At 38.4% G+C, this 19,456-nt stretch overlaps 2 protein-coding genes and 1 pseudogene across 2 annotated transcripts in view; 1 reads left to right on the top strand and 2 right to left on the bottom strand.

Annotated features, from left to right (window-relative positions):
* The window catches only part of LOC144650261 (uncharacterized), a 355,735-nt gene that overhangs the window by 52,762 nt on the left and 283,517 nt on the right, over positions 1-19,456 (top strand). The window lies entirely within an intron of this gene.
* LOC144650225 (SCAN domain-containing protein 3-like) lies at positions 7,697-9,062 on the bottom strand. The gene has a single exon (XM_078509880.1). The coding sequence runs from the start codon at positions 8,959-8,961 to the stop codon at positions 7,801-7,803; it is 1,161 nt and encodes a 386-aa protein (XP_078366006.1). The 5' UTR covers positions 8,962-9,062; the 3' UTR covers positions 7,697-7,800.
* LOC144648430 (uncharacterized) lies at positions 17,649-18,392 on the bottom strand (annotated as a pseudogene).

The raw sequence follows: 19,456 nt of genomic DNA, 5'->3' as shown, positions 1-19,456 counted from the left end.
ATGTCTTGCTGTTGAGGTTGTGAAACTAATTCCCAGCTGTGTCAACCTGCACAGAGAACGATTCTTGAGTGAGGAGTCGGAGTTTTTCTCTGCCATGGTGCATGAGGTGAAACATGATACAAAACCACAGAACTTGTTGGAGGGATTTAGGACCTAAAAAAGATGGGTTGTAGGAGGAATGAATCTTTTCTAGATCTTCCTTTGATGTTGGGATGTGGTGGTCTACTTTGCCAAATCCTTGCTGCTTCAACGTGACGACTGACACTTCAAAAAAATGATTTGACGTGAGAATTTGCCATCACTTATTATGTCAAATTCTCTTTTAAGGAGAAGTGTCTTTGAAGACCAAATCATATTCCCACCAAGGCAAACTTTTTGTAGTTGTCTCCGTTCTATTTCTTTATTCGGCCAGAAATTCGCCAGAAGTTCATTCAGTTCCTTCTTTGAATTTTTCTAGCGATTCTGTATGTTTTACCCACTCAAAACAGGCATTGTTCTAAGATCCACCCCGTCAATCAAGCTGACGTGGGCATGTGCTGAAGATCATGCCATTTTTATAAAGTTAGTCATGCACTGATCAACTGTGCAATTGTATCCCGGTCGGGTTACATTTGAATTTGATCAGGGGCCCGTGACCAAGAATCAACCAATCACAGTGCTCATTCTGTTGAGTGAAAGTCTTGGTTTATAACATGTTTTGTAAGTAGTTTAATTGTGAGTAAGGCAACGTAATGTAAGTGATTTTGTAAGTACATAGTTGAGTGGCAAGAAATGGATTTTAAGTACCAGTAGTGTAATTAATGTAAAGCTATTATAAGTTCCAAGTAATGTATGTCAGCAGTGCCAGTAATGTAACTATTGTTTTGCAAAACTGTGTATACAGGTTCCTCAAGTTTTCTCTTTTCTTCGGCAATAACATATTTTTTTATTATCCGACTTCTTCAAATGCAGGTTTTTGAGAACATAAACACAAAATGCATTCTTTACGCAAATTGTTTCAATGTTAAAGCTTAGTGAATTTAACTGACCACCCCGCCCCCAGCAAGGACATCAACACATGTTAATATTGTTCAATTAGCAGTATTTAATTGTCAAGCTTTAATGCCTTTTATGGCTTAAACAGAAGATGTAATATTAAATATAAGGATGCCAGCCCTTTCTTAACAACTTTTTCTGATTAGTGTTCTCTCCTTACAGGGGTGCTAGCAGCCACTGGATTGGCACTGCTTTTTAAGGTCCATTTTGGTGCACATGGGGGGGGGGGGGCCTTGAAGATAATTTCTTACCAAAAACACGTTCAGCCTGAAAACTACGCACATGTGGCTTTAATGACCTTTTGTACGTTAGGTCCTGATGGTCCTTCAGTTCTCTCAACTTGGGTCCCTTCACAAGCCAACTTTTGGTCAAAAAACCGCTTTACGTCTGCTCCATCTTCATCTTCCAGGAGATCACTTTCATCTGAGTTTGTGTATTCTGGCGTTAGAAACTTCTTACACTGCTCCTTCTTACCATCTTCCCAATCAATTTGGTCGACTGCAGACACTCGTTGAGCAATTTTCTGGAAAAAGAAGAAAAGAAATTAACATATTTCAAACATTTTTGTTTTCTTTGAAATTTTTCCACAAACATCAACAGCTTGCTTTTAAATTGTCCAATTACAAGTTACAGAAAGTGTCTTTATTCAATCGTTTATGTTTATACTTGCCCTTTTGGTTTCAAGAATAAGATTTAGGCAATAAATATGTTTACATAAAAAAAGATACTATTCCATTTAAACCTGAATTTAAATTTCTTTATCAAACAGCCATCAAATATTTCAGATATTATTGTTTAGTGTCTTTACATTTTTACTTAACAACACACAACTTCATGTACATGTATGCCCTGGGTTTGGTTTCCTACCTCTCTTAATCGTCCCTGTCTTTTACAAACAATCTTGTGCTCCTCACTTCCAGGGGCCCTTCTCCTCTTTTGCACACTTTCCAGTAAGGCTCCATAAACTGTCCAACCATTTTAAGTAAGCCTCATACAGGTTAAATTTAAATTTACAGGAGCTTGAACTGTTAAACAATTCAACAGCAAATATGAAATTTGCACAAATGCTCTTCTATCAAGTCATATCATTACAACACAATTTGCCTGTTAATTTGGTTATTGCTACGTTAATTGTCTACTGTATGGCAATTATGTTTTTATTCGCCAAGACCCAAAACTTATTAAACTCAAGTGTTTTAAACAGCATTTTGGGCCTAATTTAATTTGTAAACGATTGTAACATTCTTGACAAATGCCTGGAATAAGTCCTTATCATGGTTAACGTAACGCCATATAAATTCTGCCAGATATGATGAGTAATGTTCCTTCTTTCTGCCAGAGCAGCTTTCATTTTCCTCCATTGCCATTCGATTTTGTTTGTTCGATTATGTTTGTTTAACCATTCTACAGAATGGTTAACTGTTTTGTGTTTGTAACCATACCATTGACTGTTTCCATAAAGCATTTTCAGGTCTTGCTCGATGTCGCCAAAAACCCAATGTCCATTGACAATGATATTTTCCGGATTTTTGACTCATCCATCTGTAGAATTTTCCTTTGTCTTCCATGTTTTTCTATAGAATAATGTCACAAAGTTCTTGACAAACATGTCCCAGTCCACAGATGTGTGTGATCTGAGTCTGAGTAGCTGTTTAATCTGCCATAGTTGAATTCCTTGGCACTACCAATATGTAGACTTTATTACTTCCTCTGTTGATTAGTTACGGTACATATCTCAAACCAGTTTCCAAGTGTTAGGCTCTTTTCAGCTCGATGTCTTTTCTTTCCAATCTGTCTACGGCATTCCCATAGAAATCAATCTGACCAATTTTTTCATTCAACCTAGTTCATTCTTCATTGACAGACTTCACAATCACGCTTAAAGGCAATCAGCTTTTATAAGAGTGAAGTTTTGGATTCTGGGAAATTGCGAATCCTGGGAAATTTAAAACCTTTTGGTTGGCTGGCTGTTACTTTCTCTTGGTATATGACTTGCAGGAGTTGAATTCTCCTGATAAAGTGACAAAAATGTGAGATTGATCTTATCAGTCAGACCTTTAATTGGAACTGTCGGTGCATTTCTTGCAGCCATTGTCATTCTCCCTATGGAAATTAAATGGTTGTTCTAGCTTGGGGAGTGAAAATTGCAGCGCCCATAAATGGACTCCACACACATCACTGTAGGCTTACATTCTCTTAACTATACTACTCCAGCCACTCATTCTCTACGCTCCTCTAACTGGAGCATAAGCCTACAAACTATGGCGTCCTATTTCTATCAACAAGCACCAGCGCTGTTGCCTTCACGACACAGTATTCCCTCTGCTTCTAATGCTCTTAAGAAGAGAGATTAATTTACTGCCCAAGTCACGGAGTATTAGTGGCCACCCATGAGTGTTCTCATTTGGAATGGTAATGGCAGTTGCATCTTTGTTAGCCTTTTTCTTCTCTACGCGTAGTCTCTTCTCATAAGCCTGCTTGAAAGTTAGTACAGTGCTTTCCATTAATCTTGGGAGTTTATCCTTGAAACAATTGATGGCTTTCAAATAACCATTCTCACTGGCATATTTCCCAATATTGGCGCCTGTTTCAGCCGAGTAGTGTTGGTATTTTTCATGTTTTCTTGCTGCTGAAGTAGCCGAGGTACATTCCATCGAATGAGGATTGGCCACATGCATGATATTCTACATTGGAGAGAATCATGGGAAGGAATACTAGCATGGAAGAAGAAGGATTGACACCAGCAAAGTCTGTATGCATTGTCAACCGTGTCACTCTTTTCCACATAGTAAATTATACTGTAAGCAGTCGGTTGGTCAGGTTGCTGATTCATTTCTGGTACTCTTCTTACTGCTCTGTTGATAGCAGCAATGCTCTTTTTATAGAATCAGAGAGGCAGCCACAGCAAGCCTTGTAGCTTGTGCACTTGCATTGTGCTGTTTCAACTTGTTGAAATTTATTCTTGAATGATTAGCGATATAGTAGCTGCCGAAAATTCTTTCTTTTTATCAGCTTCCTTCCTTGGTGTGAGCCCTGCCAACATGACTTCCACATTTGTTGACCTTCTGATAGGGACATTTTACAGAATTAGAAGAGATTGAATCACCATCCTACCATACCACCTCAACAGAGCAGCCTTCGACCTTTGTCTGCTCATGACATTCATCCAATGAAACACCTTCCATCGATTTAGCTGCTCCTTCATACAACTTTTCCCCCACAAAAGACCACCCGTCATGTTATTCTCTATAACAAATGACCCATTCTTGCTGAAATGACCTTTGGTTTGCCACAACCCATCTGATGCCACTACTGCTCTTTTCCAACTGCCCAGATCTGCATCAGGAAGTTCTTTCATTTTTTCCTTTTTCTCACTACACATTTCATTAAAGATAGTTTTGATGTGAGGATAGGCAAGTTTTATGATGCCATAAAACCTGTTTTTAAAGATGCACGATATACCTAAATACTGCTTTAGGGTTCTATCAAAGTTGGCATAGCTGTGTCCGGTCAGGAAAAATGCAACACCAAGGGCTAGTCCAATTACAGTCCTTTTAGAAACTTCCACCAAAGAAGAACCTTGAAATGCTAAAGAACGCATTTCGCACCCATTGCACTGGAAATGCACGTGTAGTGGCCCTCCAAGGTTAGTTACCTCTACTGAAGTCACTACTAGTCACTAAAGATAAATAGGAAAACGCATATACAATGCATGACATGTTTATGAATAGCAAATGCTCCCAATATTTTTAATTTGGGTTTCGGCATGTACATCTGAATCATTTCATTTTGGTGCTAGGTGGAGAGTCCTGGCTTTCAGGACTTAAGAAATGCATGGTGAGTGGGAGTACCATGTCACTTCACTAGTTATCAAAATGGAAGAACTATATTGGCTTTTAAATCAGAGAAATTAAATGATTTGAGGGGGTGGGATGTTTCGTTGAGAATTATAGTCAACTTGCCGTAGATTTTAACCTGTTTTCTTCAAAGGAACTGAGACAAAAGGAAAGGAATAAAGCAGAGTTTTTTCGACAGTTAAACAGTTACTATTTAACTCAATACATGATGTACATTGCACTTAAGTATAAATAGATGGATTTAAACTGTTTTGACTGGAACGGTAATACAGAGAATGGTGGTAATAATGAAACTCAATGAGTAACAAAGAGAAAAAAATTGGTAAAAACCTTATAGAATACTGGAAGTAGTACGCAATTTGATTACAACTTAAATGGTTCTTATTGATTACTTGATTACTTACTATCGATAACAACTTGCATTTGTTGATGATGTGCATGTTGACGTTCCAACACTGCAGTACGTTTTTGCCTTTTTGCTGCTGCGCGGGCTCCCTATTTTACATCTAAATTGATGCACTGATTATTATTAAGTTCAGCACTAATTACTGAATGTGATCAGAAGGGACTCAATCATGACTGACATTTAAGTCATATTACTTTTAGCATTACATCAAGCAGACAATGTCATCACATTAAAATATGCAAAGTACCAACCATTTCGAATGCCTGCTTCCTCCTTGGTGAGAAGGAGTTGCATTGCATTCTTGATGATGGTGACAAATTCTAGTAGCTTAAAAACAATAAACAACTACTGAATAGAAATCAATTTTCAACAGATGGAAAGACTATCTCTTGGCCTAAGGGTGCTAAGAGTGACCCAAAAATTCTAGGCGAGTTTTCTTTGAGCATCTTCTTTTCATTCCAACAACTTAATTTTCTGAGAAGTTTATAGCCTTGTTGAAGCCACAAATGTAATAATTGACCACAAATGTAATAATGCCCTCAAGTGTAATAAGGGTTTGACCACAAATGTAATAACGCCCTCAAGTGTAATAAGGGTTTGACCACAAATGTAATAACGCCCTCAAATGTAATAAGGGTTTGACCACAAATGTAATAACGCCCTCAAGTGTAATAAGGGTTTGACCACAATTGTCTTAACGACCAATAGACCTTTGTAGCTTCGTCTGTTTGCGGTCCAATTTCTGACAACGTGATGTTACCCATGAGAATAATTTCTTTCAACTTCAAGCAACTTCAAGTCGAAATAAATGAATAATTTCCAGATGGACACAAGAACAATGTTTTTCTAATAAATGTTACGAGTGCTCAATTTTCCAACAAAACACACACTTTTAATCTATATAAAATAAAGCTCCTTGTGTATGTCGATTACAAGAAATTGTCATTTTCAGCCTGGATACATTGTTAGCGTCAATCTGTCACATAATTATTAGCTCAGTCTCAGTTTTTTCTTAATACTTGAATTAAAAATTCCAAAACGAGAAATGATCAAACTTTAGTTTGAAATGACTACAGTATGAAACACATTTTCACCATACACACACAGTGTAAGAACAAAACGCAGTTTTTTTAATCGGCAATGATATCTTATTCTAAAAATACTACAAAACGTTTAATTAAATTTATCGAATTTATAGAACCCAACGCCATTTTAGAAATTACACACTCAGATCACAGTATTCTGTTTACATACAACAAACAGTCAAAAGAGTAAACAGTGCTGTTTTCCGCGAAAGAGAAAATTCGCAAGCCAGTGTGTAAATAATATAAAATAAATAAAGCTCTCTAATTGGCTAACACAACTGTACGTCCGCTACTTTAAAATAAACAGTTTCAGTTTTTCCACTTGATACCAGTAATCTCAAACCAGCCATATGACTGTGGCTGAAGCTTCAGCCAGGCTAGATGCCATCTCGGGGAGTTGATGATCTGGCTTATACGGACAACGGCACCACTCCCTTTGCCTTTTAAGTTTATAATTCTGCGAACACTGACGATCGCTGGCTCGTTTGGCAGCTCAGGGATGTAGACCCTAGGAAAAGGCACCCGGTCCACGGTAGCTTTGAAGAATCTATTGACAGCTTTCAAGCTGCTCCTCATGAAAGGAAATGAGTACAACAACAGCTTTATTATAATTTCCAGCACGTCATTGTTTAAAGCTGCTGCTTGTCTTTATCTATCTCCTGACTGGCTGAATTGTCGTCTACCGATCATTATCGATCATAGCCTCATCTGCAATGTTCTCATTTACAACGTCCCACTCGGCTAAGTTACCTGTGCTACTTGTATTGTTATGGGACGAGGCTGTCAAACTAACAAAGTGTTCGCCATGGTTCTCGGCAAAGTGGCCGAGTTGTATCGTGCCTATGGCGTTGCTGAATATGGGCTGAAAAGTATGGCTTGACCCTGGGCCGAGCGTCGAAACAACATCCACGTTAACATTGAACAAATTGGCTGCCGCAAAGAGTGTTATTTGATCGCCAAATGTATGACTTCGTGCCATGTACTGTAATCTTCCCATGAGTTGAACTCCGGAACTAGCTCCAGAAGAGGGAAACCTTCGTTGTCCACTGGATTTTCTTCTAGGTACCCGACAATTTCCTTTCGCAGTGACTCTTCTGACTGAAAATACCAAGGGCACTCAGCTGATTGGCTAACGCGGCAAACTGACAGTTTCCGTCTCCTAGTGGATTATACACAATTTCAAATCCCTGGTCTTCTATAATTCTCGCGTAGTCAGCGTGTTCCATTGGGATAAGGAATTTTTTGCGATGACTCTCTTTCTTCTGCTTGGTTACTTTTGCAGCTTTTTGCTTCAGTTTTTCTTCCCCAAGCGTTAGACTAGTTATGTCATCGACCTTTAACCATTTCTTTTCCATTTTTCCATTCAGTGGAGACACAAATGACACCTTGTACGCGTGTCTTTTCGGGTTTCTTTTCTCTACCAAAGCCTCAATGACGTGACGCCTCTTTTGCGCGGCTTTGATTCCACCTTTCCGTGGCAGTCGTATGTAAACCTTTTCGCCAATGCGATATTTAGAGGGGGGTTGCATTTTAATTGAGTGTTTACCATCCTCCTGTTACATCTTTCAGTTGCAGCACGAGCGTTCTGTCTTAGTGCGGAGGCATATTTTGAGCGCCTGTTCCTGTCAGCCTCAGTAGGATGACACTTGCCCGCCCTGGCCAGAAGCTCCTTGCTCATCGAGCCCGTTTTATGCACACGAGAAACAGTTTTTCGAGCATAGTACACTTGGAAAGCAGTTTTGTATTTCAACACCTCCTTTGGGTCCTCGTTCAAAATGCTCTGGTAAATAGAAAGCTGTTTCACCCAATTCACACCTTTTTTTGACATTCTCAAAAAGTCGTACGCCATTTTTTCACGTAAGGAACGGTGGCTTCTTTCCACCTTCCCTTGGGATTGTGGGTGATAAGGACGACTGTGAATTGTTTTGATTTTCATTTCTCTACACAATTTTTCAACAGCACCTTTAAATTCTCTTCCTTGATCGCTCTGGATCACCAAAGGGGGACCATGCTCCAAATAAATGCCCCTAAGCTCTTTAGCAATAGCCTTGCTGCATTTGCCACTAAGAGCCCTGAGCCACACAAATCGACTGAACACATCCATTACTGATAATACATATCGGTACGAAATACCATTCGCAAGCACAGTTCCTTTTTGCCCCATATCCATGAGATCAATTTGATGTCTAACTTGCACATCCCGAGCTCGGATCGGTTTTAGTGTAGCCTTGTTCAAAAACTTTGCATTTCGACGGTAGTGAGATTTATCTTTGTTAAGGATATCTTGAATTTTATTCTGGCTGAGTCCAACAAAGTTTTCTTTCAGGGAATAAACAAGCTTTCTAGCGCCGGGTCCTTTCATACGATGAAACTCATCTGTGACAATCTGGCTGATCTCCGAGTTTCGCAGGATTTGGCGATCTTTTAAATAAAGGACTTCTTTCCCGTTTTCTCTTTGCAATGCTATATTCCCTTTCAATCTCCAGTATCGGACGAATGCTGATTTTTCTGCCCTGCTTCTTTCTTTGACAGGAGGGAGTGCTTCTCCTTTCACCAATTTAATCAAGGCATCGTACATTTCATCAGAAATCGCTGACGGATTTCTATTCCCTCGGCCTCTGTTTTTACTGGAAGACTTGTCTTTAGCAGCAGGAGATAAATCGACGAAAAAGAGGCAAACCAAAGCAACAATTAAAAGCAGTGCATCATTGTAAGGTCTTGTAAGTTGATACAAACTGAATGAACTTCTGAGAACAGAGAGCGTTGCCTGCTAAGTCAGTCAAAGCGAACACTAAATAAACGCAGACACCATTCACAGACACCAATCAAGCTCATTCACGCTGGAATGCCATGTCTCGCCCTTTCGCCTGTTGTCTCACGATAGAATTTAAATATTATTTTTATATTTAGAATTTCGCGTGTATTGAAATCAGTTTTGTGATGTTCTGTGAATGAACATAACACTTTTACGATCTTTATTTTCCAAAAAAATAAGATAACATATTTTCTGTTAAATAGTTACGGCCACACGTGGACATGGGCTGGGAAAACAAGACTACTTCCATTATGCCATTTTTCCCGACTAAAATCATCCGGGGAAGTTTGTAATAGGAATAGGTAAGCAATGTGTACCACTAACGTTTCAACATACATTCCTAGATTTATGCGAGTGAATGGTTAAAAACGTAGATTTAGTTTTTCTTTTAAACAAAGCTTAGGAATCTACGATGTATTCTATTTTTGGATCCAATGCACAAGATGGTCAGTTAATTGGCTTGATTGCTATTTTTGGTATTTCTCGCGCCACCACAAAACTTGCTACAATTCACCTAGCCAAAAAAAAAGAGCCACGCGGATATAGTTTTTAGCGCATTTAAATTTGCCTTTTGACGAGTCGCAATTTTTTTTTTTCAAATCAGCTTCAAAAACCCCCACGCCATCGCAGCTACCTTTTGAAAGTGTGGTGGTTGGGACCAGCTGATATCAAACAATTTTGGCTTGACAGGAAAAATGGACTGATTTGAACACATCTCGTTCAGTGTTAGCTTTCCTTGCATTTCTAAAGGAGTTATTACATTTGTGGTCAAACCCTTATTACACTTGAGGGCATTATTACATTTGTGGTCAATTATTACATTTGTGGCTTCAACAGCCTGAAGTTTTTTGATGTTTCTCTGATTTTTAAACATCCAAAGGCCATGCAAACGTTTTTCAATATTGTCAGCACCAAAATGAGGGAAGGCTAAGGCCCCCTCCCAAAAAAGTCTCCTACTATGCTGCCTGTGCCACATTATGAAACTGGATTGGTGTCGTATAATTTTCATTTTCCTCCTGCCTTTGATTGAATTTTATATGTAAACAAACTTAGATTGTTAAATGCTAGATTGTTTTAGATTAGGCATTTCATCTATATGAGCTATACACTGTCCTTTTATTTAAAATAATGCCTTATACACATGAGGGGGTAAATGAACTTTGAAAGCATACAAGTACAGCATTATTCATTTTGAGTATGGCACCTGTCACAAAATAACCTTGATTTAAAAAAAACAAGCATGCAAGTACATCAAAAATAGTAAGCATGAGCAAATAAGCAACCACTACAAATATTGGTTCAAGCTTTTTGGACCATTCTCATCAGTTCAACCTTCCAAGTTTTTGTTTTCCTTAGTGGCCATATGGCCACAGACTTGTCAAGTGAAAAATTTAAGTTGCTCAATTATCTCATGCTTTCAATCCTTCCCCTCAATTTTAGAGGTGCCAGGCTGCCGAATTCAGTTCCAAATTAGTCACCAGATCCAAAATGTAGTGGTCTTTTTTTATCGTGGAGGGTTGACCCCACAAGTCCTCAGACCTTTTTTAAAAAACAAAATGTGAAAGATTGACTACCTGACATTCTGCCAACCACAGTCTGCTCAAGTTGTTCAATTTCTTTTACAAATTCATAAGGTGGTCGACGTTCCACACTTAAGTCATTTCATTTTCCGGCATGTTAATTGTTAAGTCTTGTTCAGGTTGCACATCAGATAAACCCAGAGCTGTTTAAAAAGATTACAAAAATAATGTTATATCATTATCACTGTCATTTAAATTTCTTCTAATACTATGATTAGAGCAGTGTTAAATGCTTTTCAATTCCCATTTCTACAAAATAGATGCTTTATTTTTGCAGTGTGGTTATAAATGAATGCCCTGTGAATGCAATTTGTGAACCCTTCCATTGACTAACCAAAGTTGATCCACTCAACAAAGTGTGGCTCCAGTCGACTAAGAGGAACTTTGTGTGCCCTTTTGCTTGCCACTGATTTTAAGCCAGTTTGTTTTTTCTTAAATCTGTCAATGGAGTGTTCCCGTCTTCTCCAAAGGACACTGGTTGGGACTCTCCATTGAACACAATGTCCTTTAATGTGTCTGAAAGTTCCTGTTGGAATAAGTTACAAAAAACATACATGTAACACTACAAGATTTCTTATCTCTTCTCTTTTATGTCTATAATGATCATGTAGATATCTTAACACGAGCTATTGACATTAATCTCAATGATATAGCCCAGCCAACAGCCCCACCCAAGGGCCTCAACTTGTTTTCGCTACTCTGCATGACCCAATGGCTTCTGTGTTCACGGGTTTAATGACACTGAATAATAAACAAACTGAGTTGCTACTGAATAGTAAACTTCAAGTACAGTGTATAGTTACTGATATCAAAATTTGCTGTTTTTATGTTAATGAAACTTAACAAAAAAAGTTTGATCAGGAGGTAGGAGGGAAGCTGTGCTCTGCTGGATGTAGGATGATGCTGCTCATGGTGCCAGCCCTTGACATCATTGTTGGTCTTCACTTACTGCTGGTAGATGGTCCACTGCTTTGGCTTTAAGGTGCTGTATTCAATCCAGATTGCCCGGACATGCTGCAAGAACTCTTTCAGCTTTCCCTTGTCATTGACCTCCACCTCTAGTAGCTGGAACTGTGGCTTAATTTTATTTTAAGGAATCTATGCTAAGGCCCCCTATCATTCCGGTAGATAGGAGGGAGTCGAGTGCATACCACATGGTTTTCACAAAGTTGATGGTAATTTGTTTCACTGCTGGAGCTGTTGGTAGTATTTCCAGACCTTTTGTCAGTACCTGAAAGCAAGGGTAAAAGCCACCCATTTCTGAAAGTGAAATAAAATTTCACTTTGCATTTATTCTTCATTTAAGATTTTGGTAAATCCATAGTTGTTCAAAAAAGAATAAGAAGCATTTTTTTAAACAATTTGCTATAGAACACTGATAAATGTTTCTTAAAAAGTTTGCAAAGAAAACGAGTGGTAAAGATTGAGGTTTTTGGTAAATCCATAATTGTTCAAATAAGAGTGTTAAAGCCCAGATACTGCTCCTTTATGTAAAGCATAGTTACCTTAGTATAGTCACGTTTCTTCTGCCCTGAAATAAAAAAAACAGCAGTGGGACCTGTTTCACATAGTCGTTGTGGTGGATGAGCATGTTGATAGACAATAACTGACTGAATGACTGGCGAGCAAGGTTGAAAGTGCCATTGATGTACCAGGTTTTGGCCTTGCTGAGGTGTTGAAGCTGGTGATTGGTGGCAAACATCAAGTATCGTCTGCTACAGACATGAATGTCAGCACGTAGAAACTTGTTATGGATGTGGTCCTACTGGAGGTCGAATGCCAGGGTTGTGGGTTCGTTTAGTTGTAACTGGTGTCTTGCTCTGTTTGCTACTCTGGCTAAATGTGGCGGCTTTGACAGGCTTGGACAAGGCCTGTCATTCATCTCTTCATGAAAGACAAACAACAATGAATAAAATTAAGACCCATAGTTTACATTCTCTCATCAAGATAGGATTGTAGATCTTTCCTTCTTAACCCTTTCTTTGTTTTTGCCCAAGTTTAAGCTGATTCCAGCAAGACTCAACCTCCTGTGTGTGCACTTCATTGTGTGGATTGACGAAATTGTGGACATGAACATTTGGGAGTTGTAGTTGCCCTCTGTACGCCCCCCCCCCCCAGTCGTCTGTATTGATTTCACTACGAGGCAGGATACATCTGTTGATAATGGGCAGAAGGGTAGCCACGTTTCTTCTATTGACAATCCTGAAGTAACCCTGCGCGGGACTATACTCTGTGGTTGTGATGCCAAACACCCACACGTCAAGGGCTGCTCTTCTCCCTCTGTTAAACTGGAAGACGCGAAAAATAATTAACAATTTCATTACGCTTTAGGAGGCTCGTAGTGGCTTAAGGTCATTACCCTGAAATAGAACTGAACATGGAACATAGAACTGATTTTTAACCAAACTTTGCCTACCTGTTCATGAAGGACAAACAACAATGAATAAAATTCCCACAATTTACATTTTTTTATTATGTCACGTTCCCAGCACGGCAGACACGGGGTGACATAGGACTCTTGCCTTTGAGTTTCTTCAACCAAAGCCACATTGTACGCAATGTGAGCTTTGGTAAAACACCAAAATAACGACGTGATTTCCGAAAGCTTAGCTTTCACCAGTTGTGTCATGAACAATGGTAGGCCTCTGAGTTTTTTAAACAACCCCACAAGGTTGTCCTAATGTTCCGGAAAATCGAGGGAAAATTCTGTTCCGTTGGATTATTCCGGCTCGGGCCCAGTTTCTCTGAGCCGTAATTATAGTTTAGAATCACTGGAGAATAGAGAGAATCACGAGCACACTTCAAGAATTTACTCGACAAATTTACCCTTTGTTCTGTTACTGACAAATGAACTGAACATTGGGCCATTGGATGAACTGGTCTGACAAATCAATTGCTGCCTATGATACTCGCTTCAGAACCTGGTTCACACTACTCAGCATTATATCGAACCTGTCTGCTACTGCTCAAGTGGGCTCTTGGTTCGCCATACCCCACAGGAAGCTTAAGATTTGTTTTGCAGGTGGAATAGGAGCTCGTCCAGACGTGTTACCAATGGGTATTCTTCCTGTCAGCATGACCTCGCGAATAAATAGTTTGCAAATTTCTTTTGTCATGCGGAAGTGGCCTTTGAATTTGTCAGGAAAATACACTGGAATTGTATTCACACTCTTATTTAAATTTCTTTGCATGTTGCAGCTAGCTACAGATAAAGAATAATATCTTCATCTTCGCTTAAAACGTTGTTTGTGTTGACGAGTCGTTCGAACAAATGCGGCGGGTTCGCCATTTGTTTGGTTATATTTCGTATTTTGGTGCAAAATTTGGAATGCGATGGCCTGGAACTGGTATGTGCGACCAACGGGAAAAATTATCCGAAAAAAAATTTCCATTTGCCGCAGAGAATACCCGGAATGTCAAACTGGAATTTTTGGTTGAATTGAAAGTGCCCAATTTCTAGTAAGTGCAAAAAATAAATAGTAGTATTCTGGAAAAGGGTCTTGTGCCTGTAAACAGTTATAAATATTTCACAATTAAACACTGATGTTGTACATTGACGAGGGGCACGTCCATCCCAGCCATCTCCCTTTTGTTTAGAGTAACTGGGTCTGGAAATGTGAACAGTTCTTGCTGGCCACGTGAAAGGAATGCAAACCTGTAGGTCAAGAGTTTAGAAAAATATCACATAATAGTTTTCATTTATTGTGCAATATTTTTTATTTAATACGCAATAAATATATTTTGGCTCCACTAGGCGTGCAAGGTGTTTATTCATTTACACACAGTTCACTAAAAAGATGGCATTGCCATGCTATGCTTTGAAATTCCTTTTACTTTTGGAATAGTACGGTTATGCAGTGGCGTACTTCTATAGCACAGCCGGAGACATTGAAAATGCAATCAGTGTTAAATTTTACTTTCTTTCGATTAGAACAGAAAACAACATCTGCAACTTATTTTAAATTAAAGACAACAATGTAGTTCTAGAGAGCTGTGTTTGCTCAATTGTCAACTTTAACTACAACTGATACCACAACAACAAGTCTTTTAGTAGCTTATGCAAAAATACCTATGACAAGAAGCAAACACAATCTGGCATAGTCTAAAGCCTGGACTGGACTCTGGACTGGACTCTGGACTCTGGACTCTGGACCCTGGACTCTGGACTATGGACTCTGGACTCTGGTCATTTTTTTTTAAATATGTTCATTAAATATTAAACAAGTAACTATTAATATAAAACCAGATTGATTAACAAATGTTTTTACTTTTAATTTGTTAATTTTCTTTTTATTTTATGATTTTTTTTATTTTTATTTTGAAAGCGTCTTTCAAAATATCATGATGCGGATGTTTTGATAGCGACTCTTGTGCAGTCATGTACAGGGAAGCGTCCGAGTTTCTGTGCCTGTTTACCATTTAACACGGCAATAATTAAGAAAAAAATCGATAGTCGGTCTAGGTCGATTGAATAAGACTGAAAGGTGGGTTCAAATCCAAGGGAAATGGAAGTTAGTTCGAGTTAGCGGGGTTGTTCGAGTTATCCGAGTTCGAGTTACCAGGGTTCTACTGTACTCTCGTCCAATTGGGGGGCTGACTAGTAATTTGATTTTCTCTTGGTCTTTGTTGCCCCCTCAGTTGCCCTGTCTCCTCCCTGTCTGCCCTTAGAGATGCCAATCTGTTTTCGCTGACCTGTGATGGACAAAATAAAATTCTCTCAATTTCCACTTTTTAAATACAATCTCAACTTTCTTCTCCGTTTCATAGTTATTTAAACTGTGACACACTATTCATTCGATGCATTCACTTCGCTTAACATAACATAACTTTATTTTTACTCACATCTTTTATACAGAACATTTGAAAAAATTAAATATGTATAAAGATTTGGTGCTTTGATGCTTCCTGCGATTCTTTCATTGGCTCTACCATAACAATATTGCATTCGTCGCCACGAAAATGTAACAGAAACTCATATATTACTATCGGATAAACTGATGTAACTTCGGTGAAAATCACGCTCATAAATATGTCAGAATCAGAACATACCTATCACTGGAATCGCCTGAAAAGTTTGACATCTCGCATGCCCATGCGGTTGCTGTGGACCTGCTCCCGAGTGACGGACGTTCTGGTGTTTAACGAAGCCAACAACTGTGCCTGTAACTGAATGTGTTTTTTTTCCTTTATGTTGAGCGTATCGATGCGAACAGCTTAAAAAGCTTTCTTGACAAACTGTTGGAAGGATCTTTATTTTCCTTTTATAAGGCCTAAAAGCACGATGGTAAAACAAACTCACGGCAGACAGGACGTAGACCATTCCTGGAACATAATTGCACGAAAGTCGTTATCAAAACATCCTTATCATGATATTTCTAAAAACGCTTTCCTCTGTCGGTGACGTAGCACCAAGCTAGAGGTCGGGTAATGTAGCGAATTATTCTTTTTTTCAGTTTTTTGGCCTGAAATTTTACTTGTTTCATGTTTCAAAAACAATCGATCACACTCTTTAAACCAAAATATCAATAAAAAGTAGTTTGTATTTACAGTGGAGATTGGGCGATTTTTTTTTATTGTTGGTGTGATATCTGTATGGACTTTTTACCGACATATTTATAAATGTAGATGTAGATGTAGATCACGGGTAACGAGGACAGATTAGCATCTCTGAGAGCAGACAGGGCGTAGTCCATGATTGGACGAGAGAAGTTTTCACAAGATTTTTATCAAGGCAGACTACTTAGTCATTGTCTTGTTGAATGATAGACAAGCACAACAACTCAGACGCTTCCTGGTACATGATTGCACAAGAGTCGTTATCAAAACATTCTTATCATATTTTAAAAGACGCTTTCCTTTGTCGGTGACGAAGCCCGGTAATGTAGTAAATTTGGGTCAAAAATTTCACTGGTTTCATGATTTAAACACGGTACATAACAAACTTTAAACCAAAATTCGGGGAAGTAAGTAAAGATTGTCTTTTAAAGTAAAGATTCGAAATATTTTTTTAAAAGTTTGGCACCTCTGAGAGCAGACAGGGCGTAGTCCATGAATAGACTGTTTTCACAAGATTTTTATCTAGACCGACTTCTTAGTCATTGTCTTGTTAAATGGTAAAAAGACACAGAAACTCAGACGCTTCCTGGTACATGATTGCACAAGAGTCGTTATCAAAACATTCTAACCTTTTTTGAAAGACGCTTTCCTTTGTCGGTGACGTAGCACCAAGCTAGAGGCCGCGTAATGTAGTAAATTATATTTTTTTGGCTGGAAATTGAACTGGTTTCATGTTTTAAACACAAGTCATCACAACCTTTAAACCAGAAAATGGAGAAAAAAGTAACTATTGTATTTGTAGTGGAGATTGGGAGAATTTTTTTTATCCATCACTGGTAACGAGGACAGATTGGCATCTCTGAGAGCAGACAGCGCGTAGTCCATGCGCTGCATGGACGAGAGTAGTTTTCACAAGATTTTAATCTAGACCGACTAGATTAAAATAATAAATACTTTTTTTCCTTTATAACAGGCACAAAAACGCGGACGCCCTGTACATGACTACACAGGAGTCGCTATCAAAACATCCTTATCATGATATTTTGAAAGAAGCTTTTAAGAAAAAAATATTAAAATATTTTTTAAAAAACAAAAATAAAATTAAAGACATTTGATAATCAATCTGGTTTTATGTTAATATTTAACTTTTTTTAATATTTAATGAAGATATTTTTAAAAAAAAAAATTGACCAGAGTCCAGAGTCCAGAGTCCAGAGTCCAGAGTCCAGAGTCCAGGGTCCAGTCCAGAGTCCAGTCCATGTTTTAGACTATGCCAACACAATCTACCAGTATAATAAGAGGAGATGAGAAGTTCTAAAACAAAATATCACAGAACTGACAAGTAAAGTTAACAGCCTTCTTTGGGACCAAATCATAACACACAATGTCCATTTTCCAGTAATCTGAAGCAAGTATTTCAATAAACTCCTCCCCAAGTTCAGGAAAGGATCGATAAGTTCACGATAGTTCCAACACAGTTTTGCAGGTATGGGCATTTGGTCGGCATCTCAAGTCAACAAAGTTGTTAATGTACTTGTAAATGTACTTGAATGGCATCAAAAAAACATTAACTCAGACCCACTGATAAACCGTACAAACTTTGATAATTTCTGAGGAGTGTCAAGACCTTTAATATATCTTATGGTAAACTTAAGGCTATCCCTTTATCCATCATTGCCAGGGTTTGCCTTCAGACAACAAAGGATTTTGCTAACATTCGGACTGGTAGGTATTGACAGGTCAAATATCCTTTTACCAAAATTCTGCCAACTGCAACCCATTCTTCTCTTTGATAGTCATGTCTAACAAATGGTACACACTCATTTTCTCCGATAAAAAGAGAAACGTATGCTTCTTTCCAAAACAGAGAAAAAACATCTCTAAGCACCCCAAAACCTCTGCCCACTTCTTCAACTCCCCTGGCATCAATAACAATTATCTCTATGTCTTGAACCATAATTAGTGGATCTCGAATAAGTCAATCATATCCTGCTTAATATTTAACCTGTTCACTAAGACGGTACGTTTTGGCTGTGGCATAACTGCGGCTACTGGTACATGCTCAGAGTTATTGCCTGTCTCTACATTATTCAAGTCTGCATTTCTGTCTAATGTTTCTGCTTCGGCTGGCAGGTGTGGGCTAAAAGGATGTAGAACAGCCTGAGAGGGGTGGGGCAACAACTCATCCACAGCTGCGGCTTGCCTCCTTTCACTCTCCTCACTTGAAAGCAACTTGGGGCGGCTTTAATTTTTATTAATCGCACAATAATTTTTATTTATCATGTGATAAAACTTAAAATTAAATATGGGCAGCATGTCCCTTTGTAGGCCACCATAGTATAAAATATAAACTTGTCAATTTTAAAACACTGATGTACCTTCATGAGGGCTAGCATGTTTCTGTCCAAGACATCTTTAGCAAAATGGTTTCTCATTTTGGAAGCGGGATCCAACTGAAAATGTTCCACTGTAAGTTTATGGTGGAAGGATATTAAAAATTCCCCTTGGTCATAATTGAAGGCCTCCTAAAACTGGTTTCAGAAGATTGTTTTGCCACTAAAAGTTAGACATCGGGTTCCTGAACCTTCCATTGAACTCTTCAAAATGTTGTTACATATCTTTTTAAAATTATGTATTTCCATTTGAGCTTTTCATATGTTTTGTTTTGAGCAGCCAATATGTACCAAAAGATCATGTTATATTGCATGAAAGGAACAAATAATGCTACAGGAAACATTATACTTACAATTGCAATCCATCATAAACACCATAGGCTCACCAGTGTAAATATTATGGGCAGTGAAATTCTTTTCCATTGCTTCATTTTCTCCATAGAAGTGGAGCTTTATGAACTGTCGGTTCACTTCTGCACCATTCAATATACACCAGTAGATGTGAAAGCCAGCCTCCATCATTTAAAGCACTCCATCCCACAAGAGCATGAAAAAGGTCAGTTGTCATACATGAATGTGGGAAATTGTGCAATAGGAAGTTAAAATCCACTGTCACTTAGGAATATAAACTGCAGTACATGTGTTGCAAGTTTTGGCTCACAGCTTTGACCTGGACATAAAAAACATAAATTGATAATTACTCAAGCTTTTACAAGAAGCAGAGAGGGA

Source organism: Oculina patagonica, chromosome 4 (assembly GCF_052425735.1).
Source record: "Oculina patagonica isolate OP01 chromosome 4, crgOcupat, whole genome shotgun sequence".
In the NCBI taxonomy this organism is placed as follows: Eukaryota; Metazoa; Cnidaria; class Anthozoa; order Scleractinia; family Oculinidae; genus Oculina; species Oculina patagonica.
The sequence above is the reverse complement of the archived record's forward strand: the minus strand, read 5'-3'. Positions and strand labels throughout refer to the sequence as shown.

Excerpts from the sequence above, each read along its gene's own strand:
- LOC144650225 (XM_078509880.1), bottom strand. The coding sequence starts at position 8,961 with ATGTACGATGCCTTGATTAAATTGGTGAAAGGAGAAGCACTCCCTCCT.